At 37.5% G+C, this 19,958-nt stretch overlaps 1 protein-coding gene across 1 annotated transcript in view; it reads left to right on the top strand.

Annotated features, from left to right (window-relative positions):
- Nucleotides 1-19,958, top strand: part of LOC101889564 (uncharacterized) — a 164,796-nt gene that overhangs the window by 92,072 nt on the left and 52,766 nt on the right. The window contains exons 12-16 of the mRNA XM_059123878.1: nucleotides 254-442; nucleotides 6,299-6,424; nucleotides 11,614-11,952; nucleotides 14,676-15,022; nucleotides 16,406-19,428. Coding sequence (XP_058979861.1) covers nucleotides 254-442; nucleotides 6,299-6,424; nucleotides 11,614-11,952; nucleotides 14,676-15,022; nucleotides 16,406-19,428 — 4,024 coding nt within the window. The remainder of the gene's footprint in view (nucleotides 1-253; nucleotides 443-6,298; nucleotides 6,425-11,613; nucleotides 11,953-14,675; nucleotides 15,023-16,405; nucleotides 19,429-19,958) is intronic.

The following is a 19,958-nucleotide window of genomic DNA, read 5'->3' as shown; positions in this document are numbered from 1 at the left end:
TTTATCAACTAAATTCTCATTAAACTAACATTTATTCATTTTAAAAAATTAAAAAATAATAATTTAACATTTCATACATTTTAATAAAAAAAAATATTCCCTCCCACCACCAAACCGTAACAGAAATATGACTCATCTCATAATTTTTTCTCTCCCTCCCTCCTCATAACTGTTTTTGTTTTTGATTTCTTTTTTTATTTTTCGAAATTTTACCCCGCCACCAACATCAAAAAAAAATACTTGCAATCTATAGTTACGCAGTTATGACTCATCCCGAGATGTGGACATAGTGATATTGACACCCAGTGATCATTTGTCACCACCCAGTACAACATCGCGTCACAGCGATTCGGATACAATGTCTGAAATAGATTTACAGTCACAGCGAGATGGTGCCAGCATTTCATCGATGGGTAGTTCAGCAAGTACACCACCACCTGAGGTAACCAAATTTAAAAAAAAAAAATGAAACAAAAAACAATCAAAAATGTAAAACAAAATAATACTACTTCACAAACAAATATCAGAACAAGAACAAGACCACTACAACTATTACTACTCTCTACTACGATCTCCCTGTTTTTTGGTATATCAGAGATACCAAGCTCTTTAACCAACTAACACTTGTGTCACCCTGTGTCTCTCTACAAATTAATTTTGCTCTCGCTGTCTACTCTTTCTCGTAACAGTAATCATACTCTCCGAGTAACTTTGTAAGAAATCTCCAAGATATATCTATCTCTAACTCACACTCTCTCTTTTTCGCTCTGTCTCTCTCTCGCAGTTTGTAGTACTAACACTCTATCTCTCTCTCTCTGTTTTTGTATAAAGAATCTAAAAAACCTCCGTTGAGCTTTGTACAGTACCGCTCAACCTCGTCTAGTTTCGTCTCAAAGCGATTAATCTTAGAGTAAAACTATTGAACAACACTTCCTCTCACTACTATTACGAAATTAACCCATTTAGGACCAAACCTACTTTTAAAATACTAATACTAATTTATTTGTAACTGCAAATTGTTTTGTATGAAAATTGTGATTTTCTAGTTTTTTGTTGTAATAAAAAAATTGAAAAGGAAAACGTTTAAACTTCGAAAATGGCTTTGTGCATACCAAACTCTTTTTCTAGAACTTCTAAATGTGTGTGTGTCTGTCTGTGTGTTACATTTTTTTTTTATTGAAAATACCTAATTTTGTCATTCATTAAAAAATCATTTCAATGCTCATATGGTCATTGTTCATCTTCATGGAAATTGAATAATTTACGTTGGTTCGGAAAAAAGAAGAAGGTAATCGTTTCAAATATATATCGTCTATTTATTATTCAGAAGTATTTTTTCTTATTGAAAATCCTGAGACATTATTATTTTTACAGGCTCCCATAACGAAAGAGTTTATTTCAAGTTGATCATACCGCCTATCAACATTTGGCTTTAGACCAGTTATAGTTGCAATAGAATGCATGATATTACTTGGAGAAGGATGATATTATAAACCTGAAATCGGATTATATATCAAAAACTTAGCCATTCTCAATAAAATTTGGCAGAGGTATTTCCGAGCTCTATAAGATATCTGGTATCAATTATCATTGTTGTCGAATGCCTATTACGAATTCTAGGGACTTAAACACCAAATCGAAGGAAACAAATATATGGGAGCAATAGCTATATCTGAACCGATTTTCTTCGAATTAGATGTACTTGCTTCTAGACTGAATTCGATTGGATGTACCAAGATTCAGGTCTTTTGGACTGATATTGGCCATTTGGTGCACAATTTACCAAAAACCGGTTGGAGATATATATGGCAGCTATGTATATCCAAATCTCATCCAATCTTGATAAAATTTGGCAGAGGTATATACGAGCCCTATAAGATATCTGGTACTAAATATTGTTGTCGAATGCATATAACGAAAGTGAGGGACTTAAAAACCAAATCGGATGAAACATATATATGGGAGCAATAGCTATATCTGAACCTATTTTCTCCGAATTCGATGTACTTGCTTCTAGACTGAATTCGGTCGCATGTACCAAACTTTTGGACTTTTTGATAGATATTGGCCATTTGGTGCACAATTAATCCGAAATGGGTTGAAGATATATATGGTAGCTATATCCAAATCTGATCCAACCTTTATAAAATTTGGCAGAAGTATTTCCGAGCTCTATAAGATATCTGATAAGGAATATAACTGTTGTCGAATGCATATCACGAACTTTTAGGGACTAGGGACGGATGCACAAAAATTCCGGGCTTTTAGACTGAAATTTGTTGCACAATTAACCCGAAATCGGATATACAGGATGAGATAAAAAAAAAAACTGCAACAAAGTCAAACGCAATACTTTTTATATATTTTTTTAAATTTTATTGAATGAATGCAAAAAATGTCGGAAATAGCATCAAAGTTTAGAATAAGTTTAGATTTGTTCGAATTGGTCACTTTTGGCACGAATTATGGTCTTCAAATGGCCAATGAAATCGTCACACGCTGCCCGAATGTTGCTCTGCGGTATTTTGGCTTGCGGCGATATCGACACTTTGGTATCTTTTAGTGTCAACCTTGCTTTCTGAAATACTCCAGACAGCGGATTGGTATCCGGAGATTTTGGGGGTCATTGTGCGCTGGAAATGAAGCGAGGAACCACGATGATGCTGAGTCCTGTTGGAATGTCCAAGGTCTGCGGCCAAAAAGTTTACGTGCCCAAAGCCTTTAATACACCCTCCAGAATATTTTTGCGATAATATACGGCATTTATTCTGATGCCACGGTCGATTAATACGAGCGGAGAGCGACTATCGGCTGTTATGGCGGCCCACACCATCACTATGGCCGGCGCTTGAGTTCTGGTGGCCAACCGAAGGTGCACATTTTCAGCTGACCTCTTTGACAAGTAGACACGATCATTTTGTTTGTTTACAAACTGCTGGACAACGAATGTTTTCTCATCGGATACGGAGAAAACCAAATTCGGCAATTTACCACTTTCGGCCAAGCGAAGCAACTCTTTAGCTCTTTTGAGTCTATTTTCCTTCTGTTGCGGTGTAAATTCTTGCACATTTTTGGAATTTCAATAGCTTTACCCCGAGCTCATTTTTCAATATTTGCAGAATGGTATATTGCGATATGTTCAGCACGCGAGCCATTTTTCGCTCACTTGTGGTTTTCCAGCCTAATTCAAAGAAATCTCGGATTCACGCTTGGATTCCATCACGAATAACTTTTTTTCTGGAAAATTCTCACCAAAATTCTTTTGTATGCCTGTAAACAATATAATGAGCTGTCACTGAAATGATTTTAACAGTTGTCGGAAGAGTAGCTTAGAAATGACAACAGTCGGATAATTATACCCTACACCACAAGGTGGTCAGGGTATTATGTCTTTGTGCATTTGTTTGGAACAGGCAAAAGGAAACGAGATAGACCCATAGTTCATTTTGATGATCTGCATAGAATCACATTCTGAGTCGATTTATGCATGTCCGTCCGTCTGTCCGTCCGTCTGCCCATGTATTTTTGTAAACAAAGTACAGTTCACATTTATTGCCCGATCCAGATGAAATTTTGCACAGATCATTTGTTTGGCCCAAGGACGAACCATATTGAAATTGGAGATAATCGGTCAAAATTTAGATATAGCTCCCATATATATCTTCGTCCGATTTGCCTTTTATTGTGCACCAAACGTGTAATATCAGCCCGAATTGTATGGAATTTTGCATATACACCCTAATTAGGTCTGAAAATATGTATGCCAAATTTGATCGAAATCGGTTGAGATATAGCTATAGCTCCATTTTATATTGTTCATCCGATTTGTTATTTTTGTCCTCCGCAGCCGTAATATGCACTCTGTAACAACAATATTTGGGGAAATATATCAAATACAGCTAAGAAATATCTTTACTAAATTTTATCGAGATCGGTTCAGATTTGGATGTAGCTCCCATATATATCTTTATCCGATTTCAAATTAATTGTGCACCAAATAGGCAATACAAGTCCGAATTTAAAAGATACAAATGCTTCGGCATATTTAGTCCTTTGAACTTTAAATTATAATTATAATCATAGCTTGTATGATTGAATTCTCCCATAAAAACTTTTAATTGTTACCTGGAGTTCTACTAAATTAGCAAAGTGGTGTAGGGTATCATAAAGTCGGCCCCGCCTCAAATGTTTAAGTTCACAAGGCTTTAATACACACTCCAGAATATTTTTGCGATAATATTCAACATTTATTCTGATGCCACGGTCGATAAATACGAGCGGAGAGCTACCATCATCACCATGGCCGGCGCTTGAGTTTTGGTGGCCAACGGAAGGGGTACATTTTCAGCTGACCTCTTTGGCAAGTAAACACGATCATTTTGTTTGTTTGCAAACTGCTGGACAACGAATGTTTTCTCATCGGAGACGGAGTTCACCACTTTCGGCAGTTCACTACTTCGACCAAGCGAAGCAACTCTTTAGCTCTTTTAAGTCTATTTTCTTTCTGTTGTGGTGTAAGCTCTTGCACTTTTTGAAATTCCAATGGCTTTACCCCGAGCTCATTTTATTTATTCACATTTAAATGCTGGAGTGCTCTAACGGTAGCCACTTGTGGTTTTCCAGCCAAATGTAAAAAAATCACACTATCACGCTTGAATTCCATCACATAACTTTTTTCTGGAAAATTCTCTCCAAAATGCTATTTACACTTGGTTTTTTTAACGGTTCCGGAGTTGTATCAACATTAATTATATTATATATATTATTAATTTTTGGACCAGGATTTAAAAAAAAACCCTCAAAAGTGAAAAATGACCTATTTTGGGAGTCCACAAATTTTATGCCAAGTTCTTGTTGTCACTATAAGCTTTCCAAAATGCGGTAATATGTATTATTCGCTTTCCTGGATGCAGAGATATTGGCCTTTGAAATAGTTTAAATTTTTTTCTGTTGAGTTTGGTTATAACAACGCGAATAATACAGTCACTGATCGTGTATAATTTGTAAGCAACATTATTATAAACTTATACCTTGAGGTTGTTCGAATATTAGGTTCGATTTTGAAATCCAGAATTACAATGAAAACTACGCTCATTTAACATAATTGCATTTCTCCATAGAGACCATCCATATTGCTCTCCATCCTCTCATCATCATCGTCATGTGCTCTCAATTGATATGTCCCGTTCATGTTGTTTTTTTAAAAGCCTGTTTCATTGTTTGTATTGAAATCATTTCACTGGATTCGAATGCATTTCGAAAAAAAAAAAATCATTGAAATAAATTACATTACGTTCACCCATGTTAATTCATTATGTATTTAGATTGGACTTTTTTTACTTGAACTTTTTTCCAAAATCAAAAAAAAAAACAATTGTATTTGGTTACTTTTGTCGATCAATGTTGTGTAAAATTTTGTTTCTCTCAAAACCACAACTCTTTAACAAAAATTAAAGAAAAAAACCAAAACAGAAAGGAAAAGAAACGAAAAAAACAAATGGTAGGACAGTGTAACAAAACTCGTTTATGTAAATGTGAAAAAACTAACACTTTTTATTTATAAGTTTTATGATACAAAGGGACAATTAAAACAAAAAACAATATTTTCAGATATATTTAAAAAAAATGTAAAATACAAAAAAATATATGAATATACTCTCTTGAAAAAAATAACAACAACAAACGTACAGAGGAGAACACATTGTAATGAAACTTTTTTAACTGTATATAAAAAAGAGAACAAAACAATACTGAAAAAAAAAAAACAAATATTATTAAAGCACAATTGCATGTTTGCATATTTAATGTAGCAATTATATTTTTAATTTAAATTTGCTTAATTATTTAATTTTTCCAAAGCTTTAAGCTTGTATAAATGTAGCTTCAATTCAAATACCTATGGAATCACACAAAAATTCCCCCACACACACACATATATATACAGCTCTCACAGTAAGATCTAATCACCAAATCTCACTTGACACAAAATTTACTCACCCTTTTTTCTCTTGCCACTAAAAATACCCCCATTTCTATTTTTTTTCTATTTTTATCTTTCTATTTATTCTATTTCTCTTCTTTTTGGATTATATTTTTTATTAAAAAAAAAAAATATATTGAAAAAATACGACATTTGTCCACTGTCCTGAAATTCCCTGTCTTAAATTGTTTTTACAATGTAATTTGTCCCCTCTTTATCCATTCCAAATCTCTTTTTGCCATAACTCTCATCCAAAACTATTAAAATTTCCAACCACCCCACCCCCCTCATTATGCGAAATTGCCCACTCAACACCAGCTTGATTTGCAAGAGCGTCGCTCTAGACGTGACATGTCACCGCAAGGTCGCAAACGGGTGGCCGGCATGGTAGCTCGTGATTATCGTACCGTTTCGGGAATTGGACAAAGTTATCACAATCAGCAGGTTTGACATTTGATTTACATTTTTTTTTTTTTTTGAGTTTATTAAGAAAACAAACACAAAATAAATTATTTATTATTTTTTTAAGAGAGGATTTTTTCACTTAACTGTCAAATCTATGAAACGAAATTTATAGGCTGATCATGTCAGGGAAAGCTTCTGATTACACTGAGCAAAAGCTGGAACCCAGGGTATTAAGAGCCTAAAATAAATTCAAATTTTATGTAGAGTAGATCTTTTTTGACTTTGTGTAATAGTGTTCTAACCCGATATTAAATATAGTATTCCTTGAAAACCTTAAAAAGTCCCCGGGTTTCTTAAAAGTTATATCTCTGATAGTTACTGAAATAGTCCTTTTTAATCCTCGTAAAAAAAATTCCCAAAAAAATTTTTTGTATTGAAAGTGGTATTGAAATTTCTTCGATTTTCGCTTCAGGCTTCAAAAAATATAAATTTTTCTTTTTAAAAAAAAGAACTTGCTTTGGATTTAACTTTGCTTGCAAAATTTGTCTCCGAATAGTCTTTAAAGAAACCCACGGTTGTGTGCTCATAGCATTCTAGCTATGAATTTCGATAAAAGACCCTTTGATAATCCTTTGCTTGCAAAATTTGTCTCCGAAAAGTCTTTAAAGAAACCCACGCTTGTGTGCTCATAGCATTCTAGCTATGAATTTCGATAAAAGACCCTTTGATAATCCTTGAAGAACTTTCCTCAAAAATCCAGAAATATTTTCTAAAAAATGATTTCTGATAAATATTGGAAATTAGTCTCTAAAAGTTCCAGGTTTTATTATTTTAAGATATCAATATTTGCCAATAATCCACTATTTTATTAATTAAAGTCCTCAAAAGTCCTGTAATAAACATAGTTCTTAAAATGTGTCAAAAAAAGTCCAGGAATGCAGCTTTAAAAAAATCTGTTGTAATCCTTGAAAAAACTATTTTCAGTTCTGAAAATTATGATTTTTTAAAATTTTACTATTGAAACTTTGAAATCGTTTCAAAAATTTAAATAAAATTCATGATTCGTTAAAAGTTTCTTGACCTTAATCATCCACGGTTTTTTCTGGAAAAGCCCCCAAAAAATTAAAATTACAACTTCAGAGGATGTTTGGAAAATATTCTTAAATATCTACGATTATAAACATGAAAGTTCTCAGATAATCTGAAATTATAGCTCAAAAGGTACCTGCAAAAATATTCTAAAAACCTACGAATTAACCTATGTTATTAATGATTCTTACTTATTCTTATATCCCCAAATATTGTTTAAAAATATCCTCAAATAATATATTCGAAAAATTCCGCATATATAAGTCGCAGATCCTACAGAAAGTATATACTTACTGCAATTAAAAATCAAAAAATACTTTGAAATTTTCAAACAAAGTCCACGAGTTTAGTTCTGAGGGTCCTTTAAAAATATTCAAAACAAAACCCACTATTTTAACTCGGAAAGTCTTTCAGATTATTTCTCTAAGATTATTTCTCCAAAACCACTTAAATAATATCCTTTGAAAATATACAATTAGAGATCTAAAAATCGTTTAAGAATGTTCCAAAAGAATTCGAAGTTTTTAACTCAAAGGCAATTTAAGAAATATGTTTTAAGAATATAAAATTACAATTCTAATAGCCCTTTACAATATCAAAGAAAATACACGAAAAAAGGACCTTCCAAAGGACCTTCAAAAAATATCCTCTTCGAATGTATTAATATTAACATCAAATGTATGATTATAACTCCGATGGTTTTTTAATAATGTTAATAAAAATCTCAATTGCTGTTTTGAAGGTCCTTTCAAAATATTCAATAGATTACACGATTGTAGCCCCGAGAGTCCTAAAAAATTTAATTATTGAAAACAAGATTTTTGTTCATAAAGACACTTAATTAAAGTCATTGATTATAGTTTTAACATTTTTTTTTTATAGAAATCGAAAAAAAGGCACGAAGGTCCTTTAGAAACCTTATTATAAATCCACGATTATATCCTTGAAGGCCCTTTAAAAATATTTATAAAAACGCTCATGGCTTTAGCTCATAATGATCTCTGAAAATATTAAATAAAAGTCTTCGATTACAGTTTTAAAAAATATTCATAAAAATCATCAATTGTAGGCACAAAGGACCTTTAAAAAATATTCATATAAATCCGTGATTATAATCCCGAAGGTCCTATAAAAATATATATAAAAAATCTGCGATTTTAGGTCATATGGACCTCTGAATATATTCAATGAAAGTTATCGATTGTAGCTACGAAGGTCCATTACAAATATTTGTAATATCCATAATTAAAGTCACGAAGGACCTTCCAAAACTATTGATAAAAATCTACAATTATAGTCTAGAAAGTCCTTTAAAAATATTTATAAAAACGCAAAAAAATTAGTTCATAAGGACCTCTGAAAATAGTTTAAAAAAAATCTTTGATTATAGAAGGTCCTTTAAAAATATTCATAAAAGACTGTAAGGACATCCAAGAAATATTGATATAAATCCACGATTATAGTCTCGAAATCCTTTGAAAAATGTATAAAAACCCCAACATTTAAGTTCATAAGGACCTCTGAAAATATTCAATAAAAGTTACCGACTATAGCTACGAAGGTCCTGTAAAAAATATTCATAAAAAACACAATTATTGGTACAAAGTACCTTAAAAAATATTCATATAAATTCGCGATTATAGTCTCTTTAAAAATATTTATTAATCACCCATGGTTTTAGTTCATAAGGACCTCTGAAAATATTCAATAAAAGTAGTCGATTATAGTCACGAGGATCCTTAAAAATTCTCATAAAAATGCTCATTTAAAAACTCTAAGGACCTTTAATGAATATTCATATAAATCCACGATTATAGTCTCGAAAGTCCTTTAAAAAATGTATAAAAACCCCAACATTTTACTTCATAAGGACCTCTGAAAATATTCAATAAAAGTTAACGAATATAACTACGAAGGTCCGGTAAAAATTATTCATAAATATCAATTGTAGGCACGAAGGACCTTTAAAACTGTTAATAAAAATCTACAATTATAATCTCAAAAGTCCTTCAAAATAATTTATAAAAAATTACCCGATTTTGGTTAATAAGCACCTCTGAAAATATTCAATAAAAGTTATTGATTATAGCATCAAAGGTCCTTAAAAATCGCATGGATTTTAGAAATATATTCTCAAAACCGTTCATATCAAAGCCAAATATTTTCCAAAAAATATTCTAAAAAAAAAATTTAAGCTATGAATTTCGTTAAAATGTCGTTCAGTTATCCTTGAGAAACATTTCTCAAAAATCCAGAAATATTTCATAAAAAATCTTTTAAGATAAATATTGGAAATTATCAATTAAAAGACTCTTTTAAAAGGATAGGATCATTTTTAGAAATAACATTTTCAAAAAATCCGCTATGGAGGTCCTTTTAAAATATGTATAAAAATCGACGATTTTAGCTCTTAAGATCCTTTAAAAATCATAAAAAGTCTGAAAGGTTTTAAACTGACAATACCCTCGATTATAGCTATAAAAGGTTCTTTTAAAAATGCTTAATAAAAATCCGCGATTAAAGCCACAAAAATTATTTAATAAAGATTATTAAATAAAAGTTATGGATTATATATACGAAGGTCCTTCAATAAAGTCCACGAATACCCTCTTACAATTATTCACAAACAGCCCACGACTATATCTCAAAAGGATCTAAAAATGTTTACATTGAAAATCCTTACGCTCATCGATCTGATAATCCTTGTAGAATATTCTGAAAAAAATTAATACTAAAGCTCTGATAGTCCTTGAAAATATCTATGATTTATTGGTCTGAATTCCCTGAAAATACACTCTTAAAACTCCACGCTTATGGCTTTGACAAGCCCTGAAAAAACTCTCAAAAATCCAAGCTCACGATTTGATTCTTGGAAAAAATCTTCTAAAATCCATTCTCCAAAGCCCTATTAAAAATCCTCTAGGGCCCTGATAGTCCTTAAGAATTCAAGCACGCAACCCTGTATTTTTCATCCCAAGTAAGGAATTCGATAGCCTAGCCTTTAGTGCCTAACATAGTGTTCTTTCAAAACCAATCGTGGACTAAGATATCCCATTTCAACTCCCAAATTCAATTGGCTCGCAATTAACATTTTTCACGGCTCCCGGAAGGATGTTTCTTTTGGCCACGTTGTAAATGGGCAATTGAACAAAATATTCAACCAAAACTGTTCCTGTAGGTCTTCAAAAAAATCTGTCCAAAAAATCTAGATACAATCCTAGGACGAAGTAGCACTTTTAGCAAGTCGATGCTAAAGGAAACCAAATTTTCTAGATATGTTATTTTATGTCACCAAAGAGAAGAAATTTGCAAATTTGGCGCAAATGACATTTCGAATTGACTTTTTTAAACCTTTTTGGAAACTATTAACATTAGGCATTCAAAGGACCAGATCCTTGAAAATGCACTCATTTCATATCCGATATACGTAACTTAAAATAACCAGTCTTCCTAGTAATTGTAAACAAGTTTAAAATCATATACCATAATCTCGAAAAATTTTAGAATTAGAAGGCATTTTTTTATTTGCGGAATTTACAAACCTCCATTTCAGCAGCTAATCTCAGCCCTGTCATTATAAATAATCAATAAAAAAAAATATTCATTTTTGAAAATTTTCAAACAAAAATTACATTTTTTCCACCAAAACACATTTTATTTCAAATACTTTTAATATATCATTATTTTCACTCAAACCCCTCTCTCGCTCTCTCTCTCAATAATAACAACCCATACAGCTGTACGAAAAACGCTATTTTCTTGCTATGCCAATAACAAGTTTTTCTTCCAATCCTGTTTTCTCAACTCTCAATGTGAAGTTACCTCAAAGCTTGTTTCAAATTCATTTTTTCCATGTTTATCATTTAATTTTTCTTCAAAGTAGTTATTTGAAATAAAACTTAAAAAACAACAAAGCAAAAGGATTCCCCAAGGAATTTTTATATTTTTTTAATACAATTTTATAATTTATTTCATTTTTTTTATTAAAACTGAAAATATTTACAGTGAAAAAAATCAATGCTTTTTGATTTTCCTTTTCGAAATCTCAAAGCCCAAATAATTTCAAAAATTGTGTCACTCTTTTGGGAATTTATTAATTAATTGTTTTTGTTTTTTTGTTGTTATTGTTGTGCATTTAGGCCCCCGGTGCTCCAAGTGGCTATTTTCGTCGTAATGGTGCTCCTACCACTGGTCCCGGTGGCATGAGTCTGAGTCAACGTAGCCATTCTGCGGCACCCGGTGATGTTTATCACAGCGGTTACTATCGCAGTACAAGTCCAAGACGTGGTTCCCTGTCACCACCAGAATATCGGGGACACGATATAGGTAGTATACCACCATATAGTGGTGCCACCTCGTCGATTGTAACGCCCTATGACAGTGGTGTCGGCACATCGGCATCGCAACAGCAACGCTTCCAATCGCGCTCGGCGACTGCCACACCAACGGGTTCACCCAAAAAGAGACAACTGCCAAAGGTGAGTAACGAGGAGGCTTAATTAAATGAGAGAGATCTATAAGGGAGAATAGAGAATAGAATGGAGTTTTCCGTAGGCCCATTGAATTGCAATTTTCCTATGGAAAACTCCATTCAGCCCGGCTGAATTGCAAATTTTCCTATGGAAAACTCCATTCCGCCCGGCTGAATTGCAAATTTTCCTATGGAAAACTCCATTCAGCCTTGGCTTAATGGCAATTTTTCTATGGAAAACTCCATTCAGCTAGGCTGAATTGCAATTTTCCTATGGAAAACTCTATTCAGCCAGGCTGAATTGCAATTTTCCTATGGAAAACTCTATTCAGCCAGGCTGAATTGCAATTTTCCTATGGAAAACTCTATTCAGCCAGGCTGAATTGAGATTTTCCTATGGAAAACTCTATTCAGCCAGGCTGAATTGAGATTTTCCTATGGAAAACTCTATTCAGCCAGGCTGAATTGAGATTTTCCTATGGAAAACTCTATTCAGCCAGGCTGAATTGAGATTTTCCTATGGAAAACTCTATTCAGCCAGGCTGAATTGAGATTTTCCTCTATTCAGCCAGGCTGAATTGAGATTTTCCTATGGAAAACTCTATTCAGCCAGGCTGAATTGAGATTTTCCTATGGAAAACTCTATTCAGCCAGGCTGAATTGAGATTTTCCTATGGAAAACTCTATTCAGCCAGGCTGAATTGAGATTCTCCTATGGAAAACTCTATTCAGCCAGGCTGAATTGAGATTTTCCTATGGAAAACTCTATTCAGCCAGGCTGAATTGAGATTTTCCTATGGAAAACTCTATTCAGCCAGGCTGAATTGAGATTTTCCTATGGAAAACTCTATTCAGCCAGGCTGAATTGAGATTTTCCTATGGAAAACTCTATTCAGCCAGGCTGAATTGAGATTTTCCTATGGAAAACTCTATTCAGCCAGGCTGAATTGAGATTTTCCTATGGAAAACTCTATTCAGCCAGGCTGAATTGAGATTTTCCTATGGAAAACTCTATTCAGCCAGGCTGAATTGAGATTTTCCTATGGAAAACTCTATTCAGCCAGGCTGAATTGAGATTTTCCTATGGAAAACTCTATTCAGCCCGGCTGAATTGCAATTTTCCTATGGAAAACTCTATTCAGCCAGGCTGAATTGAGATTTTACTATGGAAAACTCTATTCAGCCCGGCTGAATTGCAATTTTCCTATGGAAAACTCTATTCAGCCCGGCTGAATTGCAATTTTCCTATGGAAAACTCTATTCAGCCCGGCTGAATTGCAATTTTCCTATGGAAAACTCTATTCAGCCCGGCTGAATTGCAATTTTCCTATGGAAAACTCTATTCAGCCCGGCTGAATTGCAATTTTCCTATGGAAAACTCTATTCAGCCCGGCTGAATTGCAATTTTCCTATGGAAAACTCTATTCAGCCTGGCTGAATTGCAATTTTCCTATGGAAAACTCTATTCAGCCCGGCTGAATTGCAATTTTCCTATGGAAAACTCTATTCAGCCTGGCTGAATTGCAATTTTCCTATGGAAAACTCTATTCAGCCCGGCTGAATTGCAATTTTCCTATGGAAAACTCTATTCAGCCCGGCTGAATTGCAATTTTCCTATGGGAAACTCTATTCAGCCCGGCTGAATTGCAATTTTCCTATGGAAAACTCTATTCAGCCCGGCTGAATTGCAATTTTCCTATGGAAAACTCTATTCAGCCCGGCTGAATTGCAATTTTCCTATGGAAAACTCTATTCAGCCCGGCTGAATTGCAATTTTCCTATGGAAAACTCTATTCAGCCCGGCTGAATTGCAATTTTCCTATGGAAAACTCTATTCAGCCCGGCTGAATTGCAATTTTCCTATGGAAAACTCTATTCAGCCCGGCTGAATTGCAATTTTCCTATGGAAAACTCCATTCAGCCTGGGTGGATTGCAATTTTCCTATGGAAAACTCCATTCAGCCTGGCTGAATTGCAATTTTCCTATGGAAAACTCCATTCAGCCTGGCTGAATTGCAATTTTCCTATGGAAAACTCCATTCAGCCTGGCTGAATTGCAATTTTCCTATGGAAAACTCCATTCAGCCTGGCTAAATTGCAATTTTCCTATGGAAAACTCCATTCAGCCTGGCTAAATTGCAATTTTCCTATGGAAAACTCCATTCAGCCAGGCTGAATTGCAATTTTCCTATGGAAAACTCCATTCAGCCAGGCTGAATTGCAATTTTCCTATGGAAAACTCCATTCAGCCAGGCTGAATTGCAATTTTCCTATGGAAAACTCCATTCAGCCAGGCTGAATTGCAATTTTCCTATGGAAAACTCCATTCAGCCAGGCTGAATTGCAATTTTCCTATGGAAAACTCCATTCAGCCCGGCTGAATTGAAATTTTTCTATGGCAAACTCCATTCAGCCCGGCTGAATTGCAATTTTCCTATGGAAAACTCCATTAAGCCAGGCTGAATTGCAATTTTCCTATGGAAAACTCCATTCAGCCCGGCTGAATTGAAATTTTTCTATGGCAAACTCCATTCAGCCCGGCTGAATTGCAATTTTCCTATGGAAAAATGGAGTTTTTCATATGGAAAACTCCATTCAGCCTGGCTGAATTGCAATTTTCCTATGGAAAACTCCATTCAGCCCTGTAGGAAATATAGAATCAAAGACTTTTTTTTCCCAAAAAAGGAACATTTACCTAATTTTCCCCTTCCCCTGATTTTTTCCTTCCAGGTACCCCAGACATCACGCAGCGCCATGATACGTGATCGTTTGGGCCAAGAGTTTGACGAACGCTTATCCTCGGGTAACGGTCGTTTTGGTCGACATCGCACACGTCAACCGCATCATCAACCACTATATCGTAGTACTGGTGGTGGTGGCTGGGAGCGACACTATACCGGGCTCTCGGACAGTGATCTGCATTCGATGGAGACACGAATGCGGCCACGACACTCGCTATCGCCGGACAAAGATTATATGGGCGATTTTGGTGACTCGGACATTGAGTCGTTGGTTAGTGTGACCTCAAGCTCATTCTCAACACAATCGGAAAGGTTAAGAGGGTCACGGGGACTCAGGTGAGTATTGAATGGTTCAAAGAATCAGTCACTTGTTTTCGAATAAAGCTTTTTTTCACTTTTGTGATTGAAATTATCAATACTAATTCAATTCGAAAGCTTTAAGCTTTTTCCGCACACATTCGTTGTGTAAGAAAATTATGATGATATTATGAACTTGAAATCAAAGCTTTTTTTCTCTCTCTCTCTTACGGTATGAATAAAATTTTCTATAAAATGTGCTTTTGGCGCTTTGTGAAAAATTAATTGGGCAACGAAAAAAAAATGGTCAAAGACACGGGTTTTTGGCAACATTTGAAAAAAAAATAATGCATCTCACCCCGCTCCCTACTCCTGACAAAATAATTGAAAAAAAAACATATCCTACCCAAATCTGGCTATAGCAACATTGAAAATCAAATTCTCCAAAAAAAAAGACAAAAATCTGGCAAATGTGAAATGAAATGAAAGCTGCAAAATTTCTTAACAAAAATTTACAAAAACAAATACCTACAAAACAACAAGCCAATACATGCCAACTTTCTTTATGTTTACTATGTCTTTGTTCTTTTTTTGTTCCTGTCTTTATGTGTTACGTTTTGTTACAATCAACCGATAAAAAAAAAAAAACAACCAAAAAATATACTCGACTATGATTTCAACTCCTTACTCAACCACGACCACGACCTCAACCACCACCACCACCCAACAACCAAAAAAACAACAACTACAACGAACGACTCAATGACGCCTGCGCTTAATTTTGTGTTTGAAATGCTTCTAAAAATGCCTACGAACGACAACAACCACAACAACTTTCACTGTGTCTTTTCCATGTATCATTTAAACATTGCTCTCCTCTTTCGCTCTCTCTATATCTCGAAAAATTCCAATTCATGGCTCCCTATCCCAATTCTCTGTTTCCATCAATTTACTCTCTCTCCCTCTCTCATACACTCGGACATCATTATCCTTCGTTTCTGGTTTTTATTGTTTCCTTCTCATTATTTTGCTTCTTTGTATCTGTCTCTCTCTCTCTCCGACTTAATTTCTCCACAAAAATAAAAAATCAACAACAATAACTCTGCTCCTTCGTTTTGGCTTGCCACTCACCCACCACTTACTTTGCATGTACTTGCCTTGCGTGTGCAATACACAACACCAACACTCCCACACTCAATTTCACACTCACACACACACATTCACACTTTCCAAATAACCGCAATGTTTCTCAACTTTTCTCCAACAATGGCAACACACACACAAAATCTCTTCTCAATTTCTCTCTGTTGGAACAAAAATACACACTCTCTCTCCCACACACAAACACCCACACCAAACCCCACCACCCACAACAAATATGTGTTTTTGCGAACCAAACAAAAACAATTAAACCTTCCAAAGTAACAGTAGCTTACCACGAAATTGGCGCTCTTATTTTGGACCGAACAGCCTGACAGCTGTCGGTCAGCCAATGCGTTTAGGTGGCGGCGACGACGGCGGCGGCAGGGGCGGTTTCTTCGAACGCTTTCGCTCGAACACCATCGAAGTGGACGACTGTGACTATTTGCCCATGGGTGCGGCGTTTCATACACCACCTCACGTCCAGACCACGACGCAACAGATGCAGCTGCTCGAACAGCTGGAACACCTACAACGTCTTGCCGAACTGGCGGCCAGTGAATCACCACCGAACACGGCAACCGCAGCGGTGGCCCATGCGGCTGCGGCCCATGCAGCGGCAACGGCTGGCCTGACACCAGCACAACCACCACAACTGCCAACCCAACTCATGGTGACCGACAATAGTGGCGATCTGGTCGAGCAGTATTTCCTCGATCCAGCCAATCCCAACAATCTCATGGTGATGGACGGCGGCGGCTGCGGCGTCGTCCCCAGTGCACGAATCGTAACACAAGATCCTCTGACACAGGCCACACAACAACAACTCAGTACATTTAATCCACCTCAGTACCCACCTCCTCCACCACAGACACAACACCAACACCAACTCCAACAACAGCCACCCCCACCCCATGCGATTCCCACCATACAGTTCCCCGAGTATCAAGCGCATGCTGCCAACTTCACGCATTTCCCTTCCGATCCCGGGTTCGCACCCGACTGTTGCATAGACGCCCTGGAAGCGGAGGCAGCAGCGGCGGCGGCGGCTGCTGCTGCCGGCGGCAGTGGCGGTGGCGCGACTACATTGCGTGGTCTTAAGCGTCTGACATCGCCCGTTGTCAACTTTTTTCGCCAACAACCGGCTCGCATTGGCCTAACAGCTGATTCGGCTGCAGCCCATGTTCACGCTCACACCGTCTCTTCGTCGCCCTCATCCTACGTCGGCTATATACGCGATCACTATGACAACACGTGTAGTCACTGCCAGAATGGCAGCCAACCGGTGGTGCTGTCGACCAATGCAGCCCTGGCCTCGTCCGGTGTCACCATTGGGGCCTGCCCCGATCCCTATTGTCTGATCGATGCCCACCCCCATCCCCAGCACAATCCCATCACCTATCCCTATACAGCTGAGCAGCTGTTGCGACGACCATCGCTTTCGATGTTCCAACCGTCATCCTCGGAGCCTTCACTGCCCACCACCGATCCGGCAATGTGCGGTGAATGTGTGGATCAGCATTTCGTTAGCGGGCTTACGGCACCCCAGCTAGATCTGGGTGCGGTGCCCACATACCATGTCCATACCCCGACCCCAACAGCGCACAAAAAGGCTAAATCCTCCCTGGCCCCTCCTCCCCAATTGCCCACGCAGTCGGTGCTGCGTCTATCGCGTCAGCTCAGCGAAGATGCCCTCGTGTCGGCCGTGCCCATTGCCGAGGGTCGAGCCCAGCCGCCATCCATTCTCAAGAAACCCAAAATCGGCATTCCCACGGGTCGTACCTCACTCGACCGGCGAAAAATGTTCCATGAGGGCCAATCGCGTTCCCTGGACTATGACGATTTACACGCCAAGAGCTGGGGCCGCCGACGCATCCGCTACGAGGATGAGGTCTATCCCGCCCAATTCGATGAAGATCTTTCGCGACGCTACGGTTCAGAGACCAATATACGCCAATCGTACATGGGGGCCAATGTCAATCCAACGAATCCCTTGAGCCACTCGCACTTCCTGGTGACGGATGACAAAATCGTGACCATTACCTATGACTCGGACGTGGGTTGGACGAGGCGCGGTGTGGCTCCTTCGCAGTTTCGTGACTCGCGTCGACGTTACGACATGACCAGGGGACGCAACCACATGTCCCTCGACCTGGACCGTTCGACTCATGAAAAGCTGTACGGACCGGCGGGACCTTACATGAAACGTCGTCGCAACTTGCCGCATCCTCCCAGCGCACAAAACGCTCACAACTTTTCGCCCGTCGACGACCATGGCCAAATGATGGGGGGATCTGATCCACACACATCCGCATCAATGCCGCCTGGTGGAACGCATGGCAGCGGCAACGCCATGGTCAATGGCCATGGCAATAGCGGCGAGCGGCCAGGCCCTGTTGGCGAACAATACGATGCCAGTCGTTCGGGGGGACCACGTCAATCAGCCATGGCTACTGCCTCGTCGAAGAGGAGTAGTCGCCACCAACAACAGCAACAACAACATCAATACGAAACCGGCAGCGATCGCAGTAATCTCGTCAGTATTAATGATCAGCCCGAGTACTTTGAGTACGACGATTACGGCGATCGTGTGGCCGCCCACAGCAACACCTCACAACATTCGAACACGAATCGCCAGTATAGTAGTAGTGGTAGCGGTAGTGCTATGCCAGTTAGCGGTAGCGGTAGTCTTAGACAAAGGGGGAAAGAAGTTTTAGACCAACAGTCATTGAAGGCTGGCAGTGGGAGTGGCAGTGCCGGCGGCAGCGGCGGCGGTACTGCGACTGGCACTGCCGGCTCTGCTATGGCCGGTAGTAATAATGCTAATAATGCTGCTTCTTCTTCCTCTTTTGCAAATTCCCATCATGGTGTCGCCAATTCCACAACATCACCCAATAAACGTGCCTCATTGAAACATTCCACCACCACCACCACAAACGACGCTAACGTTAACGCTGACGGAACGATCTCATCCTCAACAACAATCATTCAAACCACAAATCTCACCACAACAACAACTACAACAACCACCACCACATCATCATCAACGAACGCCAATGCAACAACAACGGCGGCGGCGTCGACAACGGATAATGCCAACTCTCAAAATCCTGCCGATCCCACATCGTCATCGGGTGGTGCGGACGCCGATGCTGCGGATCCCGATGCGGCCGGCGACGTCATCGATTGGGATGCAATTGATGCCATGTTGGACGATGATTTTAGTGAATATGTCGATCCAAAACCGGATGGTGAAGGTGCAGATGGTGCTAAGAAAGACGAAGGCAATCCCGATGAGAAAGTCGGTGAGTAGGATAAATTTAAAACTTCCATAAAAAATTATAAAATTATAGGCTTAAAATATTTTGAAAATCCAAAAACCATTATTTTCTAAAAAAAAAACAAAAGAAAGTTTATTCCTACAAATCTGAAGTTACGCTTTGACTGAAAAATGTTTAGAAAAAACGAAATTGTCTCAAAAAATATTTTTCAAAAACTATCTGCATTTTTAAGACCTCCTGAAACGGAGCCCTGCGTTTCACATAAGGAGGTCCTTATACAGATAGTCCTTAACATTTGAAATATTCCAAAAACGTTCACGTTTCAGGCTCAGATTAGCCCTCAATTTTTGTTTAAAAAATCCAATGTTTCCGGTTCAAATGGTCCTTTAAAAACTCTCAAAAATTTCGGGATACGATGGTCCTTAAAAAATATTCATCAGATGGTCCTCCGGAGCAGTAATTATTCCTTAAAAATACGTTTCCCTTTCAAATGATCCAGGAAAAGTGGTTCAAAAATATGTCTTAAAAAGACTGGTTTTTAAATCCGATCATTT

Source organism: Musca domestica, unplaced genomic scaffold, assembly GCF_030504385.1.
Source record: "Musca domestica strain aabys unplaced genomic scaffold, Musca_domestica.polishedcontigs.V.1.1 253, whole genome shotgun sequence".
In the NCBI taxonomy this organism is placed as follows: Eukaryota; Metazoa; Arthropoda; class Insecta; order Diptera; family Muscidae; genus Musca; species Musca domestica.
The sequence above is the reverse complement of the archived record's forward strand: the minus strand, read 5'-3'. Positions and strand labels throughout refer to the sequence as shown.